General features: G+C 39.9%; 1 protein-coding gene across 3 annotated transcripts in view; it reads left to right on the top strand.

Moving 5' to 3' along the window:
- The window catches only part of SYK (spleen associated tyrosine kinase), a 126964-nt gene that overhangs the window by 82927 nt on the left and 26910 nt on the right, over positions 1-17127 (top strand). For all 3 annotated transcript variants that reach the window (XM_075211140.1, XM_075211139.1, XM_075211141.1), the window contains 2 exons: positions 12487-12625; positions 16334-16427. In XM_075211140.1, coding sequence (XP_075067241.1) covers positions 12487-12625; positions 16334-16427 — 233 coding nt within the window. The remainder of the gene's footprint in view (positions 1-12486; positions 12626-16333; positions 16428-17127) is intronic.

Consider the following 17127-nt stretch of genomic DNA (forward strand, 5'->3'; position numbering starts at 1 on the left):
ACAATCAGAGCAGCCGGGCAGGACTGTCTATCTGTTTGTCTCTGCCGAAAGGACCTGCACACAGTGTGCAGCCGCAGACAGCAATCTCTTGCTAAGGGGGGTGATTGCCCCGATCACCCCCCCCCCCCAACCTGGATCTGCTAGTGGAACACTGCCACCCAGAGCTGGATTAAGGCTTTGGGGGGCCCGGGGCACTTAAGACAGGGGGGGCCCCTAAGATCTCAAATTAAGAGCATAGTGTCTTCATTGGGTATAAGGCTGTAAGCATTGACATATCCTGCATTACAACACCTATAGCCAGCAGTACAACATTTACAGATCTCACCAGAGGGCTCGCCTAGGTTGTCTGCACAAAAAAGTCATTACTTACACAAACTAAAATACTTTACATTAAAACAATCATCAAAACCCCACATTAAAATGGGCATTGACACCATACATTAAAACCAGCAATGATACCACTGATAACGGACATTAAAACTAGCTATGATACTGCACAATAATACTAGCAATGATATTGCACATTAAAAATGCCATTGATAACACACGCTATCTATCTATTTATATAGTGCCACTAATTCCGCAGCGATGTACAGAGAATCCCCATTGGAGCTTACAGTCTAAATTCCCTAACACACACACACACACAGACACACAAACAGAGAGACTAGGGTCAATTTAATAGCAGCCAATTAACCTACCAGAATGTTATTGGTGTGTGGGAGGAAACCCACGCAAACACGGGGAGAACATACAAACTCCGCACAGATAAGGCCTTGATAGGGAATCTAAATCATGACCCCAGTGCTGTGAGACAGAAGTACTAACCACTAAGCCACCATGCTGCCCATAAAACCAAGATGTTTTTTTGTTCCCATTTACATAAGGCAGTGTAAATAAATCCTTCACTGCTATGGAGGGTAGCACTGAATAAAAAAGGAAAAGACAAAACTCTGCATACGCCACCATCTTTAAAAATATCACAAAAAACCCTGCTTCTTATTCCTGTCAAATATATATATATTTGTGCACTGTTGTAACAATAATATCAAAACTAGGCTCTCTGAATTCTAAGTGATATTAAAGGTTCGATGGAACTGACTATTCTCACTGACAAGGCAGGAATGGTTAGGTAAGCAAATGACAACAGACAAATCCTTGTTCCAGCTAAGGTCTGTTAACCAATGGTGTAAAAAAAATGCAGGTTTAAAACGCATATAAACGATATGCATCATCATTCAGTTCACATTTTGCATATTAAGGGTTTTCTTGATATCTACTTATATATGATTTATTTGTTTTTCCACAGTTTAAATATGTGCCCAGCAGGGCCGGACTGGGAGTAAAAATCAGCCCTGTCATTTCAAGCATACAGGCCCATCTCTGTTGATGAGCAGGACAAAATCGTGTGCCGCTGGGCAGCAAATCCTGACTAAGCGGGACAGTCACCCACCAAATTCAGGACAGTTGGCAGACTGTCCTCGTCTCTCCTACCTGTCTTGTCATTGTCCGCACTTGTGGCTGCTGGTGTCTTTAGATCAGTTGCTGCTTGTCTGGATCCTGGAATGTGGGAGGCCCTATTAGGAAAAAAAAAATTTAGGCCTCACTCCAGCCCCAACATTAAAATAATAGTATTCACATTTGATAAATACATCTATTTCCCTCCAACTAGCCCTGACATTAAATAGTATATACATTTAATAAATATACATATTTCCCTACAACCAGCCCCAAACATTAAATTAATAGTATTCCCATTTAATAAGTTAACCTATTTCCCTCCCTCCAAACAACCCCAGCAAGAAATTAAATAGCATTTATGTTTAATAAAAATAACCATTTCCCACAACCATCTCAGGCATTAAATAATTCATAATCACATTCAATAAATATACCTCATTTTCCCCAAACAGCCCCACATTCACTTAATAGTACACATTACAGTCATATACTGTCCCCCCCCACACATTACAGTCATATACTGTCCCCCCACACACATTACAGTCATATACTGTCCCCCCACACACATTACAGTCATATACTGTCCCCCACACACATTACAATCATATACTGTCCCCCACACACATTACAGTCATATACTGTCCCCCACACACATTACACAGTCGTATACTGTCCCACCACACACATTACACAGTCGTATACTGTCCCCCCACACACATTACAGTCATATACTGTCCCCCACACACATTACACAGTCGTATACTGTCCCCCCACACACATTACAGTCATATACTGTCCCCCACACACATTACAGTCATATATTGTCCCCCACACACATTACACAGTCGTATATTGTCCCCCCACACACATTACAGTCATATACTGTCCCCCACACACATTACACAGTCGTATACCGTCCCCCCACACACATTAGTCATATACTGTCCCCCACACACATTACAGTCATATACTGTCCCCCACACACATTACACAGTCGTATACTGTCCCCCCACACACATTACAGTCATATACTGTCCCCCACACACATTACAATCATATACTGTCCCCCACACACATTACAGTCATATACTGTGTCCCCCCCACACATTGGCCATTTTTATTGTCCCCCTCCTACAGTCATTGCCCCTGCATACATTGTCACTCACCCCCCTTTCCCATGCATACATTGTCACCCACTCCCCCCCCTTCCCCCTGCAGACATTTTCCTCCCCCTGCAGACATCACTTCTCCCGTGCAGTAATTTTTAGTTATTGCCACCCCAGCCCCCCTCCGCAGTACCTGTCACTATCCCCTGAACGGATTAGAAAAAAAAACAGCGCACCAACTTACCGAAGGCTCCTGGGCGGCTGCGTCGGCGCGATGTGACGTCATCGCGTGGCCGCGCGGAAGTTTAAAAAAAAAAAAAAAGAGAGAAACTATGACGACTCACCTGCTTACTTTCTTGGTGCTTAGGAGGAGCTGCTGCACATGCGCAGCAGCTCAATTTCGGACATTTTTGACAGTACAGCAGCTGCGGTGCTGCTGTACTACTGGCAAATGTTTAGAGATCATCCAAGGGTTAAGGAGTGCTCGCATTTGTCAGGGGGCCCCCGCAGTCGTATTTCACAGCAACTGGCAGGTGAGGTGATGCGGGGGGCCCTCGGAGAGAGGGGGCCCGGGGCACGTGCCCCCTGTGCCCCCCCCTTAATCCGGCTATGCTGCCACCCCTCCTGTTTCTGTATGAGTAGGCACAGAGCAATGTCACTGAAGACTGATAGAAAGAACATTACCACCCATCCTGTTTCTGCATGAGCAATGGCACAGAGCAATGGCACTGGAGACTGATCGGAAGAACACTAACTATATTATTAACATTAATTAAATAGTTTTAATTTTTTCTTGTGTGTTCTTTGTTACTTGATAATTCACATTTGTTTTGGACGTATCCTGCAGTGTCCTGTCTGTTAAAGCAGAGTGTACCTAAACCCATATTCATCATCAGACATATGTCCACATCCACTGCTTGTTGAATACGGACATGCATATATTTTTGTTCATTAGACATTATGAACATCCTAATAAATGTATTTCATACATTCTATCATTAATGTCTATATTTTGAACAGGTGACATCATTTTTTTTTGTTGTTGTTGTTGTTAATCTTTTGCAATTTTATAATTCCCTTAGGTATTGGACGTATCATAAAGAGCAAAGATTGCATTGTTTGCGGAGGAGCAGAATTATGCACTGTCAAAAGGGAAGAGCTGGGTGGAGTCAAAGTGTTCCTATTGAAATACTGAATAGGCACACCAATGTTCCTAATTGAGCAAGATTTGATTTTGAATATTATAATGAGTTAAAGGTGTAGAGATCAAACTTTTAGCAACATTCCATTTCCATTCTGCTTTAGTTTTACAACGACTTAGAATTTTCAGCTTCAGGGTTTTTTAATACTTATTAGTATTATCCGTTTTGAGCCTCCATGTTGGTCTTTATTAGAGAAGCGAATTTTCAGGCACACTCCAACCATCATCTTCTCTTCTTGGCCTCTCTTTGCTTGCATCACCAGCACTCCAGATGTCCCCTCCCTCTGGTGATAAATATACAGTCATGGGCAAAAGTTTTGAGAATGACACAAGTATTGGGTTTTACTAGAGATGCTCGGGCTCGGTTTTCTGAAAACCAAACCCACCCAAACTTAGGGGATCCGAGTGGGCTTGCGAGCCTGCTCGATACTTCTGCGTGTCCTCGGATCAAAATCGAGACAAAACTTCATTGTTGCATGTCAGATCTTGCGGGTTTTGGATTCCATAAGTACCTCACTCCCCAGGAGATCCAGCGCCATTGCTCACACAGAAACAGGGGTAGCAGTGTTCTTTTTCACTCTCCATTCTCTAGCGCCATTGCTCACACAGAAACAGGGGTAGCAGTGTTCTTATCACTCTCCAGCCTCCAGTCATTGCTCAGTGCCATTGCTCATACAGAAACAGGGGTAGCAGTGTTCTTGTCACTCTCTAGTGCCATTGCTCAGTGCCATTGCTCATACAGAAAGAGGAGCGGTAGCAGTGTTCTTGTCACTTGACAAAAAATGACTGGAAATGACTGGAAATGAATGTTATTGAGGTTAATAATAATAATGTAGGAACAAAATAAGAGCCAAATGATGTGATTTTAGCACAAAAAATTGGGATTTTAGAAAAAATATATGGATCCAAAGCCAAAACCAAAACACGTGAGGGTGGTTTTGCCAAAACCGAACTCAAAACACGAAGTTAATCCAGATCCAAAAACAAAACCAAAACCAAAACACGGGGTCAGTGAACATCTCTAGTTTTTACAAAGTTTGCTGCTTCAGTGTTTTTAGACCTTTTTGTCAGATGTTGCTATGGTATACTAAAGTAAAACTACAAGCATTTCATAAGTGTCAAAGGCTTTTATTGACAATTACATTAATTTTCTGCAAAGAGTCAATATTTGCAGTGTTGAACCTTCTTTTTGAAGACTTCTGCAATTCTCCCTGGCATGCAGTCAATCATCTTCTGGGCCACATACTGAAGGATGACCGTCCATTCTTGTGTAATCAATGCTTGAAATTTCTCATCTGTGTTAACTAGAGAATCACTGACCTGATGTCAGCTGGTGCTTTTGTGTCAGGGCTGAAATGAAATGGAAATGTTGTTTTTGGGATAAAGTTCATTGCTCAGCAAAGAGGGACTTTAAAATTAATTGCAATTCATCTGATCAGTCATTCATGACATTCTGGAGTATATGCAAATTGCCATCATACAAACCGAGGCAGCAGACTTTGTGAAAAATAGTATCTGTGTCATTCTCAAAACTTTTGGCCATGACTGTTGGCCATACATGACCAAGTACTATTTTAGAAGTAAAATTTATTTAATGGAACATAAATACTGATACGTGCCATATTTTGCGTAAAGTCGGTCTTCATATGTCTAGAACTAGACCATATGGCAGTAAACGCAAGAACATCCATTCATCTTTGAGCACAAAGGACATTTACGACAAGCTATGATTTCATGGGTGGAATGGAGAGGGCAATGGGTGTATGAATGTATTCAGTGTACATTAAAGTTGTGCCAAGCTCAAGAGTGTGCAGCAACGTCCGATTCAAGCTTTGGATAGCTCTGAGGTACTTGTGTTTTTCTGTCATATCACTTGCACCAGCTACAGGTCAGATGTAAGTGCAGAGTGATAGTGATGACAGATGTGTATGTATGCTAGAGCATGTATTTGCAATCTGCTAATGCATTAATTTGAGCTATAAGTGAGCTGTGCCTCTTGCAGGGATGCAGTACTTTCTGCAGAGAGATAATTCTTCTCTTACTTTGCACAAAGTGGCTGCACCAGTGCTTTGAATACTTACTCCATGCTTCCTGAGAGTCTGATGGAAGCAGAAATAGACTTCCCAAAGAATTCACTCGCAGCACCAAGGGGTCTATGCATCAAGCATATTTGACACTAAAAAGATGCGTAAACTACTATTTCTGCATCTTTTAAGTATGTTTGTTATGGATTAACTACCTAACGAAGGAGATTTCACAGAAATCTCCTCCGTTTAGGCAAATACTGTTTAGCATCAAAGTCCCCATTGATTACTATGGTGACTGCTATGTTCTACAATGTATGAAGCTTTGATAAGCTTTGTTATGCACAGACAGGTAACACTTAGCAGCATTTGACACAAGGTCAGTGCTGTGCGCATGCACACAGCACTTCCTCCTATCACTGGCATCGCTAGGTTTCCGGTAAATAGGAAAATTAGATCGCAGGAGAGGGGTCAATTCAACGGGGATTCCAGATTAGCCCCGGCATGATGCATTCAAGCGGTGCATAAATATGCATTACTGTGATGTGCATATTCAGTTGCACCACGTATTATTGAGGCATAGACCACTTAGTGCGGTACAGTGAAAAAGAAATCGCTGTGACACCATATTCTTTAACTCCAGTTCTTCTGTTTATTGATTTGTTTACACACTGTCACAATACAAGTAACAGTAACAACACTGGAGATCCCTACAAACTAGCTAATCTCCCTGCACCCCTCTCTATCAGCCAGCTGATCCAGTGTTGATTCCACCACATACATATTTAAACCCCTAAACCCCAGTCAGCTCTCTGTTGAATAACAGCTCCTCCAACATCTCCCTCACAGGAAATGGTATCTTTTTTTTAACACCTTAAATTGTACTGGATAGTAGAGATGAGCGCACTCGGATTTCCTGAATCCGAGCCCACCCGAACGTTGCCGATCCGAGTCGGATCCGAGACAGATCTGGGTATTGGCGCCAAATGAAAACTTGAAAGCGAGGCTCCGAGTCATAATCCCGTTGTCGGATCTCGCGATACTCGCAACCTATAAATTCCCCGCTAGTCGCCGCCATCTTCACGCGGGCATTGATTAGGGTAGAGGGAGGGTGTGTTAGGTGGTCCTCTGTTCTGGTAGATCTCGTGCTGTGCTGTTTAGTTCTGTGCTGTGCTGTGCTGTGCTGTGCTGTGTTCTGTTCTGCAGTATCAGTCCAGTGGTGCTGTGTGCTGTGCTCTGTTAATTTTGAGTTCAGTGGTGCTGCTGGGTCCTGTGCTGTGTCCTGTTCAGTCCAGTCGTGCTGTGTCCTGTGGTCTTTGAATCTAAGGGCATAGTTATTTCCCCAATATTCCCAAGTGTTTAAAAAATTAAAAAAAAGTTAATAAAAAAAATATACAAAAAACTAATTAAATTTTTTTTTAATTACAACAAAATTTGCCACACCAATCCTGCAGTATAAGCCCATTGGTACTGCAATATTACCAAGTTCACACATTCAGCAGTAAAAGTCCACTCCTCTACGCAGTCCAGATACATTTATTGGTGCGAATCATACAAGTTCAGGGTTTTTAAATTATATTGTGGTCACCCACTCCTCTACGCAGTCCAGATACATTTATTGGTGCGAATCATACAAGTTCAGGGTTTTTAAATTATATTGTGGTGACCCACTCCTCTACGCAGTCCAGGTACATTTTTTGGTGCGATTAAGACCAGTTGATGGTTTTCTTATTATATTGTGGGGACCACTCCACTACGCAGTCCAGAAAGATACCTCGTTGCAACGTTTTGGACTAATAACTATATTGTGAGGTGTTCAGAATACACTGTAAATTAGTCGAAATGCTTGTTAATGAATGTTATTGAGGTTAATAATAGCGTAGGAGTGAAAATAAGCCCAAAAACTTGATTTTTGAACTTTTTATGCTTTTTTCCAAAAAAAATCCGAATCCAAAACCTTAAATCCGAACCAAAACCTTTCGGCAGGTGTTTTGCAAAACAAATCCGAACCCAAAACATTGCGAAAATCCGAATCCAAAACACAAAACACGAGACACCAAAAGTCGCGGGTGCACATCCCTACTGGATAGACTTTCCAGGTGCACCAGTACTAAAGCAAGGTGTATTGTGATGTAAATCTGCTATACTAAGTAAATTACCTCCTCTGTATATCTGTGCACTACTGGTACAGTTTGTATGAGGGCAGGGCCGGTGCTAGCAAGTCTGGCGCCCCCCCTTCCCCCTGCAAAAAATAGATTTGCGCCGACCTCTTTTTTAAAAAATTTTGTTCAATCAATAATGCTTTTCTTCTTTTAAAATAAATCATATAATAAACTTTAATAAAGAGTACTACAAATAAATACATTAAACAGCGAACATTTATTGGTATATAAATAATATAAATTAAAAATATGTATTCTTTGTAATTATATTTTACATTTTTGGCAAATAATTTTGGTGAGACAACAAAAAATGCCCCCTCCTTCATCACACCGGAACCCTTCATCATCACACTGTGCCCCTTTTATCATCCTACTGTGCCCTTATTCTTTATTACACTGTGCCCCTTCATCATTACACTGTGCCCTCTTTTAATCCACCGTGCCCTCAACTGTTATTCCACTGTGCCCTCCTTTATTATTCCACTGTGTCTTCCGTTGTTATTTCACTGTGCCCTCCTTTGTTATTCCACCGTGCCCTCATTTGTTATTTCACTGTGCCCCCCTCTGTGATTCCACTTTGCCCTCCTTTGTTATTCCACTGTCCCCTCCTTTGTTATTCCACGGTGCCCTCTTTTGTTATTCCACTGTGCTCTCCTTTGTTATTTCATTGTCCCCTCCTTTGTTATTCCACTGTCCCCTCCTTTGTTATTCCACTGTGCTCTCCTTTGTTATTCCACTGTCCCCTCCTTTGTTATTCCACGGTGCCCTCATTTGTTATTCCACTGTTCCCTCATTTGTTATTCCACTGTGCCCTCCTTTTTTATTCCACTGTGTCCTCATTTGTTATTCCACTGTCCTCTCCTTTGTTATTCCATTGTCCCCGCCTTTGTTTTTCCACTGTCCCCTCCTTTATTATTCCACTGTGCCTTCCGTTGTTATTCCACTGTGCCCTCCTTTTTTATTCCACTGTGTCCTCATTTGTTATTCCACTGTGCCTTCCGTTGTTATTCCACTGTCCTCTCCTTTGTTATTCCATTGTCCCCTCCTTTGTTTTTCCACTGTCCCCTCCTTTATTATTCCACTGTGCCCTCCTTTGTTATTCCACTTTGCCCCCCTTTGTAATTCCACTGTGCGCTCTGTTTTTTTACTTACCTTTTTATGATCGTCTGCTCTTCTGTCTTCCTTTCTTCGGTGCTGCTGCCTATGCGGCTCCTCATTCATAGTGTTGGGACATGATGACATTACACCCGACACTGTTAGTGAGCAGGGAGCAAAGTGGAGGGTGCTGGGCGGCAACACCAGTGATTTGTTTTTTTGCTGGGCAGCGCGGAAGGTAGGTGGGGGAAGTGCCTCTTCAGCATGGCAAGCCCCCCCCCCTGTTTTACTTACCACGTTCCACGGGCCCTGTATGAGGGCATGGTTAGGCATAGTATGTATGTGTGTACAGCTGAGTAATGAGTATAAATCTGCGCATAATATGCATTTAGTCACCGCTGGGTGTTTCCTTTTTTAAGTGATTGAAGTCAGACCATATCATAGAGGCATTTGGTGGAGATGGGTGGCATTTATTTGCTGTCCCCAATTACCACTGCAGGGGTGTAGATGGTAAGGGTCCTGGAGGGTTTAAGGGGCCGGCAATGCCAGGTTTTACTCCCAAGGCATCCACACCCTGTCAGAAGAGCACAGTCTGGGCTTCTCTGTACATGCGTCAGACCCATGCATGCTCAGAGGAGGCCCCTGCTCTGCTCTTCTGAGAGGAGGGCACGGGCCTAGCAGCATGGAGCTGCATAGCGTCCACTGGTGCCATGATCAGTCCTTGATTCCATATGTGTAGAAGTGTAAGTTAAGGACTGAACATTCAAATGTTTCATGCTCACAACACCAATGTACTTATCTGTGCATTTGGCAGGCTTTTATATGATCATCACATTTAGTCACCATTTAGATACTCACACACCCTTTAGAAAACCCATTAATTTACTCATTTGGTTTTATATAACACTGATTAATCTAACATGTTGTTATTTATTCTAATGCACCATTATTTTTGTATATCTATGTGCGTATTTATATTTATCAATTCTAAAATCATGTATGTTTATCAAAACAAGACCTTTAGAAAGTAATTTACTAAAGCACAAAAGCAGAGAGCATTTCTATTCATGCCTATTTGTCCACTTAGCCCATACATAGGTGCCACAGAAAAATCGCTATGTGGCTCTTTGTGGGTCCAACTAGAAATGCACATGTAGGAAATAGTGAAAACTTTACATGAACGCCCAATCTAATACCACTGTAGGGCTGCACCCTTAATTCATTTGAATGAATAAATTTGAATTGATTTGCATATTTCAGTTTTATTTTTAAAATGTTGCTTGATTTTAACTTTATTCATGAAAGTGCAGGGACATCGGGACTCTCACTTGTGTCACATTTTTTGTGTCACTTGTGTTACATGTGTCACTTTTTGAATATTTTATATTTTTTGCCTATGACAACAAAGAGAATCAGTTTATCAGTTGACTATTAATAAATATATTTATACCACTAGACCAGAGGGTTATTTTTATGTGTGCCTCATAGTCCTGACAGTTAAACTATCTGCAGATGTGTTTTACTTTGTGACAAAGTGCAAAAGACCTCATCTTACCAAATTCACCTTTATGCAACCCAAATCTCAAATGCAGAAAGTTGCTTGGACATTACTGAACTGCGTTTGTATCTAGTTTTGGGTGTATGGAGAACGACAAAGACATCTCACTAATGTGTATGAGTAGCTGACGAGTCTACAATAAAATGTTCAGGTGACTTATATAACTATTATACAATAGGTAAGATATGCAGCTTACAAACTTCTGTGTTAAGAATTCTGTCTTTCATTATATTGTGGAATTCATTCAAATACACACAATATTTAAAGATGGCAGGTTCATTGTTATACACAGATAAATTATATGTAATCACAACCTATTTTTCTAATAATGCCACTTTTTTAATAATACCACACTGTTTGTGGATTAATAATATTGGACACAATATATATATATATATATATAAATATAAATATAAATATATATGAATAAATATATATATATATATATATATATATATATATATATATATAGACACATATCTATATCTGCAAATTACCAGAATTTGTAAGTTTTCTAAATATACAGAAATGTTCTGTGGTTTCTTAGCTGGTAAGAACTTTGCATGTCACTTCCTGTGCTGACCAGTGGTTAGTAAGAAGCCGTTTGTCTAAGAGTGAAACTGACATTGAACATGTAAAGAAGAATTCTGCTTCTTTGGCTTTAGCTATGGAATAAATGAAATGCCTAGCCATAAACTCTATTTACGTTGTAACTGTTATAAACTGCATATATTATTGCTTATGCTAAAGTGTATAAGCAAGGGTACTAAAGCGGAGTGTAAGTTATATACTGAAGTACTCTTTGCCAAACCAAGACTTGTTGCAAATGAATGATTTCCTGGGAGACAAATTGTTATATTTTCTTTAATTTCTGTTGAGACATAGTCAATTTCATCTAAGTTTAGGTGATTTACGAAGCTTAGCCAATCAGCATTATTGCACCTAGCTTGTACTGTCATGCATTTTAACACTTTAATGTTCACACCTACCCTCTGTTCTCGGGAGATGCCTGTGTGACCTATAAGTATGTCTGAAGGATAAGGATGTGCCAAGAGAAGAAATATTCTAAAGAGGCGGTCTGTGCAAAAGAGTAAATGTCACATCATCAAAATTTAACCCCCACCACTTTCGTACCACTCCTGCGCTTTTATTTCTACCTAAAATGCAGCTTGGTTTAGAATAATTGATGGCTTAAATAAATAATGAGAGTGAGAGGACATAGGGACAGCCTGCATTACATTTGGAAATTAGACTTAAATGTGTGTGAAAACTTTTCTACTGAATTGTATTCAATTCATTAATTTTTTTTAAAAAGTATACAGATCCGAACACCACCAGCTCTCAGCTGTTGCAAAACTGAAGTTCTTTTGCGGACTGTAAAATTACCATGCATTAGGAATGCCCCTAAAAATGCGACCTTTCCACCACTCTCCTTCATTACAAACTGCTGCTCCCCTGCAAACGTGGCCATCTTGCTCCATAAATGCCCTGTCACAAATCAGGGTGTACAGCAAGTTCAAAGCTACTTTTGCGCTATGGAGCAGCGGTTTCCTGCTTTGCACATGACCTACAATGATTTTTTTTTAGGGTAGGTCACTGACTACCAGGAGAGGGCTGAAAAATTTCATGCGGGGAGCACGGCTCGACTCAGCAGCCTATTTTAAAGGAAAAAAATGCAGGTGGCCCAGTGACCCAGCCCAAGGTAGCCTTTTATGGTTCCGGACAGGGGGTCAGATGCCCCCCTGTCCCCCAGCCCCCAGCTCCGCCTTTCCCTGCTGACTACTGTTTGCAGCTCCTTTCTTAAAGCTGAATATATGCAAACTCATCTGTATGTTCCATCGTAGTATAACTTCACTTATGCTGTTTTTGCTATTTTTAGAATAAGAGAACGGGACAGTAATGGATCCTATGCTCTGTGTGTCCTACATGATAGAAAAGTCTCACATTATCGCATTGACAAAGACAAAACTGGAAAATTATCAATACCAGAAGGGAAAAAATTTGACACTTTATGGCAGGTATGGTATTACTAAACCTTATGTATTAAACAGAAAACATCTATAAGAAACAAAATAATATGTTCTTATGCATTATAAAGAAGTATGCTTTGAAGTCCATATTGTTGGTAGTATAAATTTTGTTTTTAGTACTATCTACTAGTTTACAGTCCCCCCTCTATCTCCAGTCCCCATGGGTATCTCACAAATCTGATGATTCAGTGTGTGGTGAGCGATGGCCATAGACGGAGGACTGCAATGTCTGGTCTCCTGCAGACCAAGAATCTACAGCTAAACGTACTTGTTAGATACACTATTTATCAGAGTGTTTCTAGCCAACAATTAGATTCAGGATTGGTATTATATATACGAAAAATAGAGCCTTTAGTTCTAATTTGCCCAGTTTAGCCCCTAAAAACATTTAAAGATTGACTTATTCTTTAAGAGGAAAAGCCAAATGAGAGGGAATTAACAGGGCTACAAAATTATTTTCGACTAGACAGCCAGTACAGAAAATTGCGACTGCACAACTGCTCATTATGCTTGGAGCAATACCATATCATATCCACTATTAGGTGAACCATCCTGTATAATTGCAGCCTACAGAGACCGAGTAGACCAGTGATACTGATAGCAAATGCAAAGTGATTCTGCAAACAGCATTGCCATCAGTGACCTTTATCTGTTATTTTTTGTCAATCCTAGCAATAAATGATTTGATAAATGTATGAGGGTTGATTGTGAGATTGATGTCCGCTGCACTAATTCAATGCACATAAATGGAGGACTCCTCTCTGTAGGCTGCTCAGAGACAGCAGATGTCCTTTTGGACAGAATGTACATTTTAATAAAGAGGTTTCCTTTCACAAATATGGTGCGACCATCTACGGGGTAAAACATTACATGGGGAAGGTCTTATTAATAAGTATCCTCATGCTCTTTGTAGTGGTAGTGTTGAGTCAATGTTGGAGGAGACAGGGAGCTACCACAAAAAGACTGCTATTGTCTGAATGCAGAAACACATGAACAGCAGCAGGTGCACAATGAGTACACAGTGTGTAACAAGCCAAACAAGCAGTCTCAAATAGCAGCATTATCCCTGATAGAGGTTTCACAGAGGTAACAGCAAAACCGATTCCTCTAGATAGAGAGATAACTCTGAGCCAACCCTCACTGTAAATGGTATACATGGCTGGTGCATGAGTTCTGGGCCCCCTAGACACCACCTCCTCCAACTGAGACCCTCCGTAAGGATGCACCTTCCCAGAATCTTACCTAGTGTGGAGTGGGGGTGGGCGGTATATTCTATTCAGTCACTTGCAAACATGTAGGAGCAGCCTGACAAGTGCTGTCACTCCATGTCAGTGTGGGGTTTTTCCGCTTTGACAATCGATACACTGAATGAGTGACATTATAGTGTTTTAGGCATGCCTTACACCATGGCACCTAGGCAATAGCCTAGGTGTAAGTAGTGGTAGAGCAAGCCCTCAGGGTATCCATCCATCAAGAAACTTGCAGGCCTCTTGCAGACATAACCAATTCCTGTGGCAGATCTTCTCCCTGCCAATCACCTCCCCCATTAGTAGGTGGTCCTGGACCAATCGAGAAGGCAGCCTTGCACACTAGCCCTGTGTGACACAGAACACTCTTTGTAATCTTCACTAAGTCTGACTTAAGACAAAATATAAGAAACAGCTTTTTTTTAAACTAAAAGTTACTAAGCATCAAGAATGATTCATATTTTCAAGCCTTATAAAACAGGAAAGGAACATTATAGGCTTCAAAATAAAACTAAGAATGTTAATTAAATTAAAACGTAGAATATAAAAAATAATAAAAATCACTGATACAGTGGCAGAATAAAAATATTAATTTAAAAAAGTGAATCATTACATTCTTCTTATTGACTACTGATACTGTTCGTCTGTTAAGTATGGCAATAATAAATAAGGTATGGATAATGGAAGGGAGCAATGACAATGAACAGACTGACAGACAACAGGAAATGTTTGTAGCTCTTTTCGGGTAAAAGTAAAAAGAATGTATCGGAACTCCGTGAGGAGAGACGGACAAGAATAAAAGAAAAAATCTTACCCTAATAATCCCTATTCGTAGTGTGAATCCTCAGGATGTGGCGATACATACAGTCCGAGTATAGAGATGAAGCATCAGTCCGCTTCAGAGAAAATCTCCGTGCTGGCTTGGTAACAGGTGTAGCCGCGTCTGACACGCGGAAGTGATGGAATGGCCCGCAAATGTATGGTGGCTGGTAAGGTTCAAAAGTAAGATACAACGTGTTTCATCCGAAGTTAGGACTTTCTCAAGGATATGTTAGAAGGGAGTTAGAGGGTTCTTATAGGTCTTTCCTCTTCCTGATAGGATGGATACTTTATTAATAAAAAATTTACTAAATATAAGAAAAATGTAAGAAAAAGGTAATAGAGTTGAAATAAAAATAATAAAAAGAAATAAAAAGAAAAAGAAAAAGAAAAAGAAAATGAATGACAAATAATGAAAAATAATAAAACATAAAGAAAAATGATTATCGTCAGGTTAAAAGGTGTCTATAGGTTAAAAATATGTATATATATGCTAAACGCTTAAAAATGAGCCTAGGTCAAAATCACTGTTGAGGCCATATGGCATTAGGGTTTTCATCATATAAATCCATTTGGTTTCCAAACGTGAGATATTCTCCAGATAGTTGCCACCACTCCAGAATTTTTTAACATGTTGTATTCCCAAAAATTTGAGTGTTTTGGATTACATTTAGAATTGTTAATAAAATGATTGGAAACACTATGGGCTAGATTTACTAAGCTGCAGGTTTGAAAAAGTGGGGATGTTGCCTATAGCAACCAATCAGATTCTAGCTTTCATTTATTTAGTACCTTCTACAAAATGACAGCTAGAATCTGATTGGTTGCTATAGGCAACATCCCCACTTTTTCAAATCCGCAGCTTAGTAAATCTAGCCCTATGAGTTTTGAGTCCTTTTTTGTGCAATAATAGCATTGTTTGTTTATTTCCATTTTGTGCAATGCCAACTTCCCCCATGCAAAAGAAAAGCTGCAGAAACTTATGATCAAAGATGCTTCAGAATATCCTATCTGGTGATATCCTGTCATATATATACTGCTTACCCCAGTTGCTGCAGACGGGGATGTCAGTGTTCAACTTAGGTTAAGATTACAGTTGTCTCTACAACTCCCCCCCCCCCCCCCCTCCCTCATCCCCTCCATTTTTTGGAAAGCTAGACATTGGGAGAATAAAAAACAAAGTGGATGCACTTGTGGCTAGCTTGAGGTAATACAGAGCCAAAATTTTAGTACCTGTACATTTGACCCTTCTACTTGTAGTGAACAGGTAGATGTAGACTGTAAACTCTGGACCGCATCTCAGGTTTATTATAATGCATACATGAAGAGTTTGATTACTGTGCCTGTCAGTGCTGGCACTGGTAACATGGTTGGTCAGGTAAAGCGCTATTGCTCATTAAAAGTCTTCAAATGATTACGGGGATGGATGGTGGATTGAGTTCCTTCTCAAAGCATCTGTCATTGGTAGCATGTGCAAAAAAGTTACTGTGTACCTTGTGTAATGTGTGACAAATGACATTAATTGGTGGTAATACTATTTGTTTTAACAATAATAAGGACTTAATTACTTTCTATTGATATTATTTTATTTTTTTTAAATAATTAATTTTCAAATTTTATAACTTTTCAGCTGGTTGAACATTATTCCTACAAACCTGATGGACTTTTGAGAGCCCTAACAAATCCATGTTCTCGACAAAATGCTACAACCAGATCTCTACCTAGTAAGTAATGAGTTATTATATTTTAATAAAGCATTTCATAACCTGTAGTTAAGCCATTGCATCTAAACACATGATGCCCAATACTGTCTCAGAGGACCTTGGAGTGCTGCAATACCCACATGTTTGCTAAACTTTATTATACCAAGCACTTTGAATTTTAAATACTTCTCTTTGATAAATCATAACTTGAAAACCCCATAAAGGCATAATGTATTGTGAAAATTGTGTTCAGCATGCAGAAAAAGAGAAATGTTATTGTGCATTTGATCAATGTTGGAAAATAGGGGACATAAGGTTCCAGCAACAAATCTTTAAAACCTGGAACTGTCCATGAAAATTGGGCACAATCTATTGCATTGCAGGAATGTTGTCACTTTACAAAAAGGTAAATGGTAATTATGTTGAGCAGTGGTCAAAGGGTCTGGTTTGCTTGGTGTGCTTCTTTGCTCTATGTACAGAGATAAAAAAAATGTACCATTTAACTAATACGTGTAATTTTTGAAAAATCTTCACGTGTGGTTTCTAAAGAGACTCTGCCAAAAATACTTTTTGGTGACCTGTGTCAGTCACAATTGAACCTATTATGTTCTTGTTTAATATTTTAACTAACCTTAAATATACTGCATATATTTAATATACATGTCTGTATGGGTATAGTACAAATTTCCAACGCAAATAATATCAACACAAAGAATACTGA

The sequence above is a fragment of the Mixophyes fleayi genome, chromosome 1 (assembly GCF_038048845.1).
Source record: "Mixophyes fleayi isolate aMixFle1 chromosome 1, aMixFle1.hap1, whole genome shotgun sequence".
Classification (NCBI taxonomy): Eukaryota; Metazoa; Chordata; class Amphibia; order Anura; family Limnodynastidae; genus Mixophyes; species Mixophyes fleayi.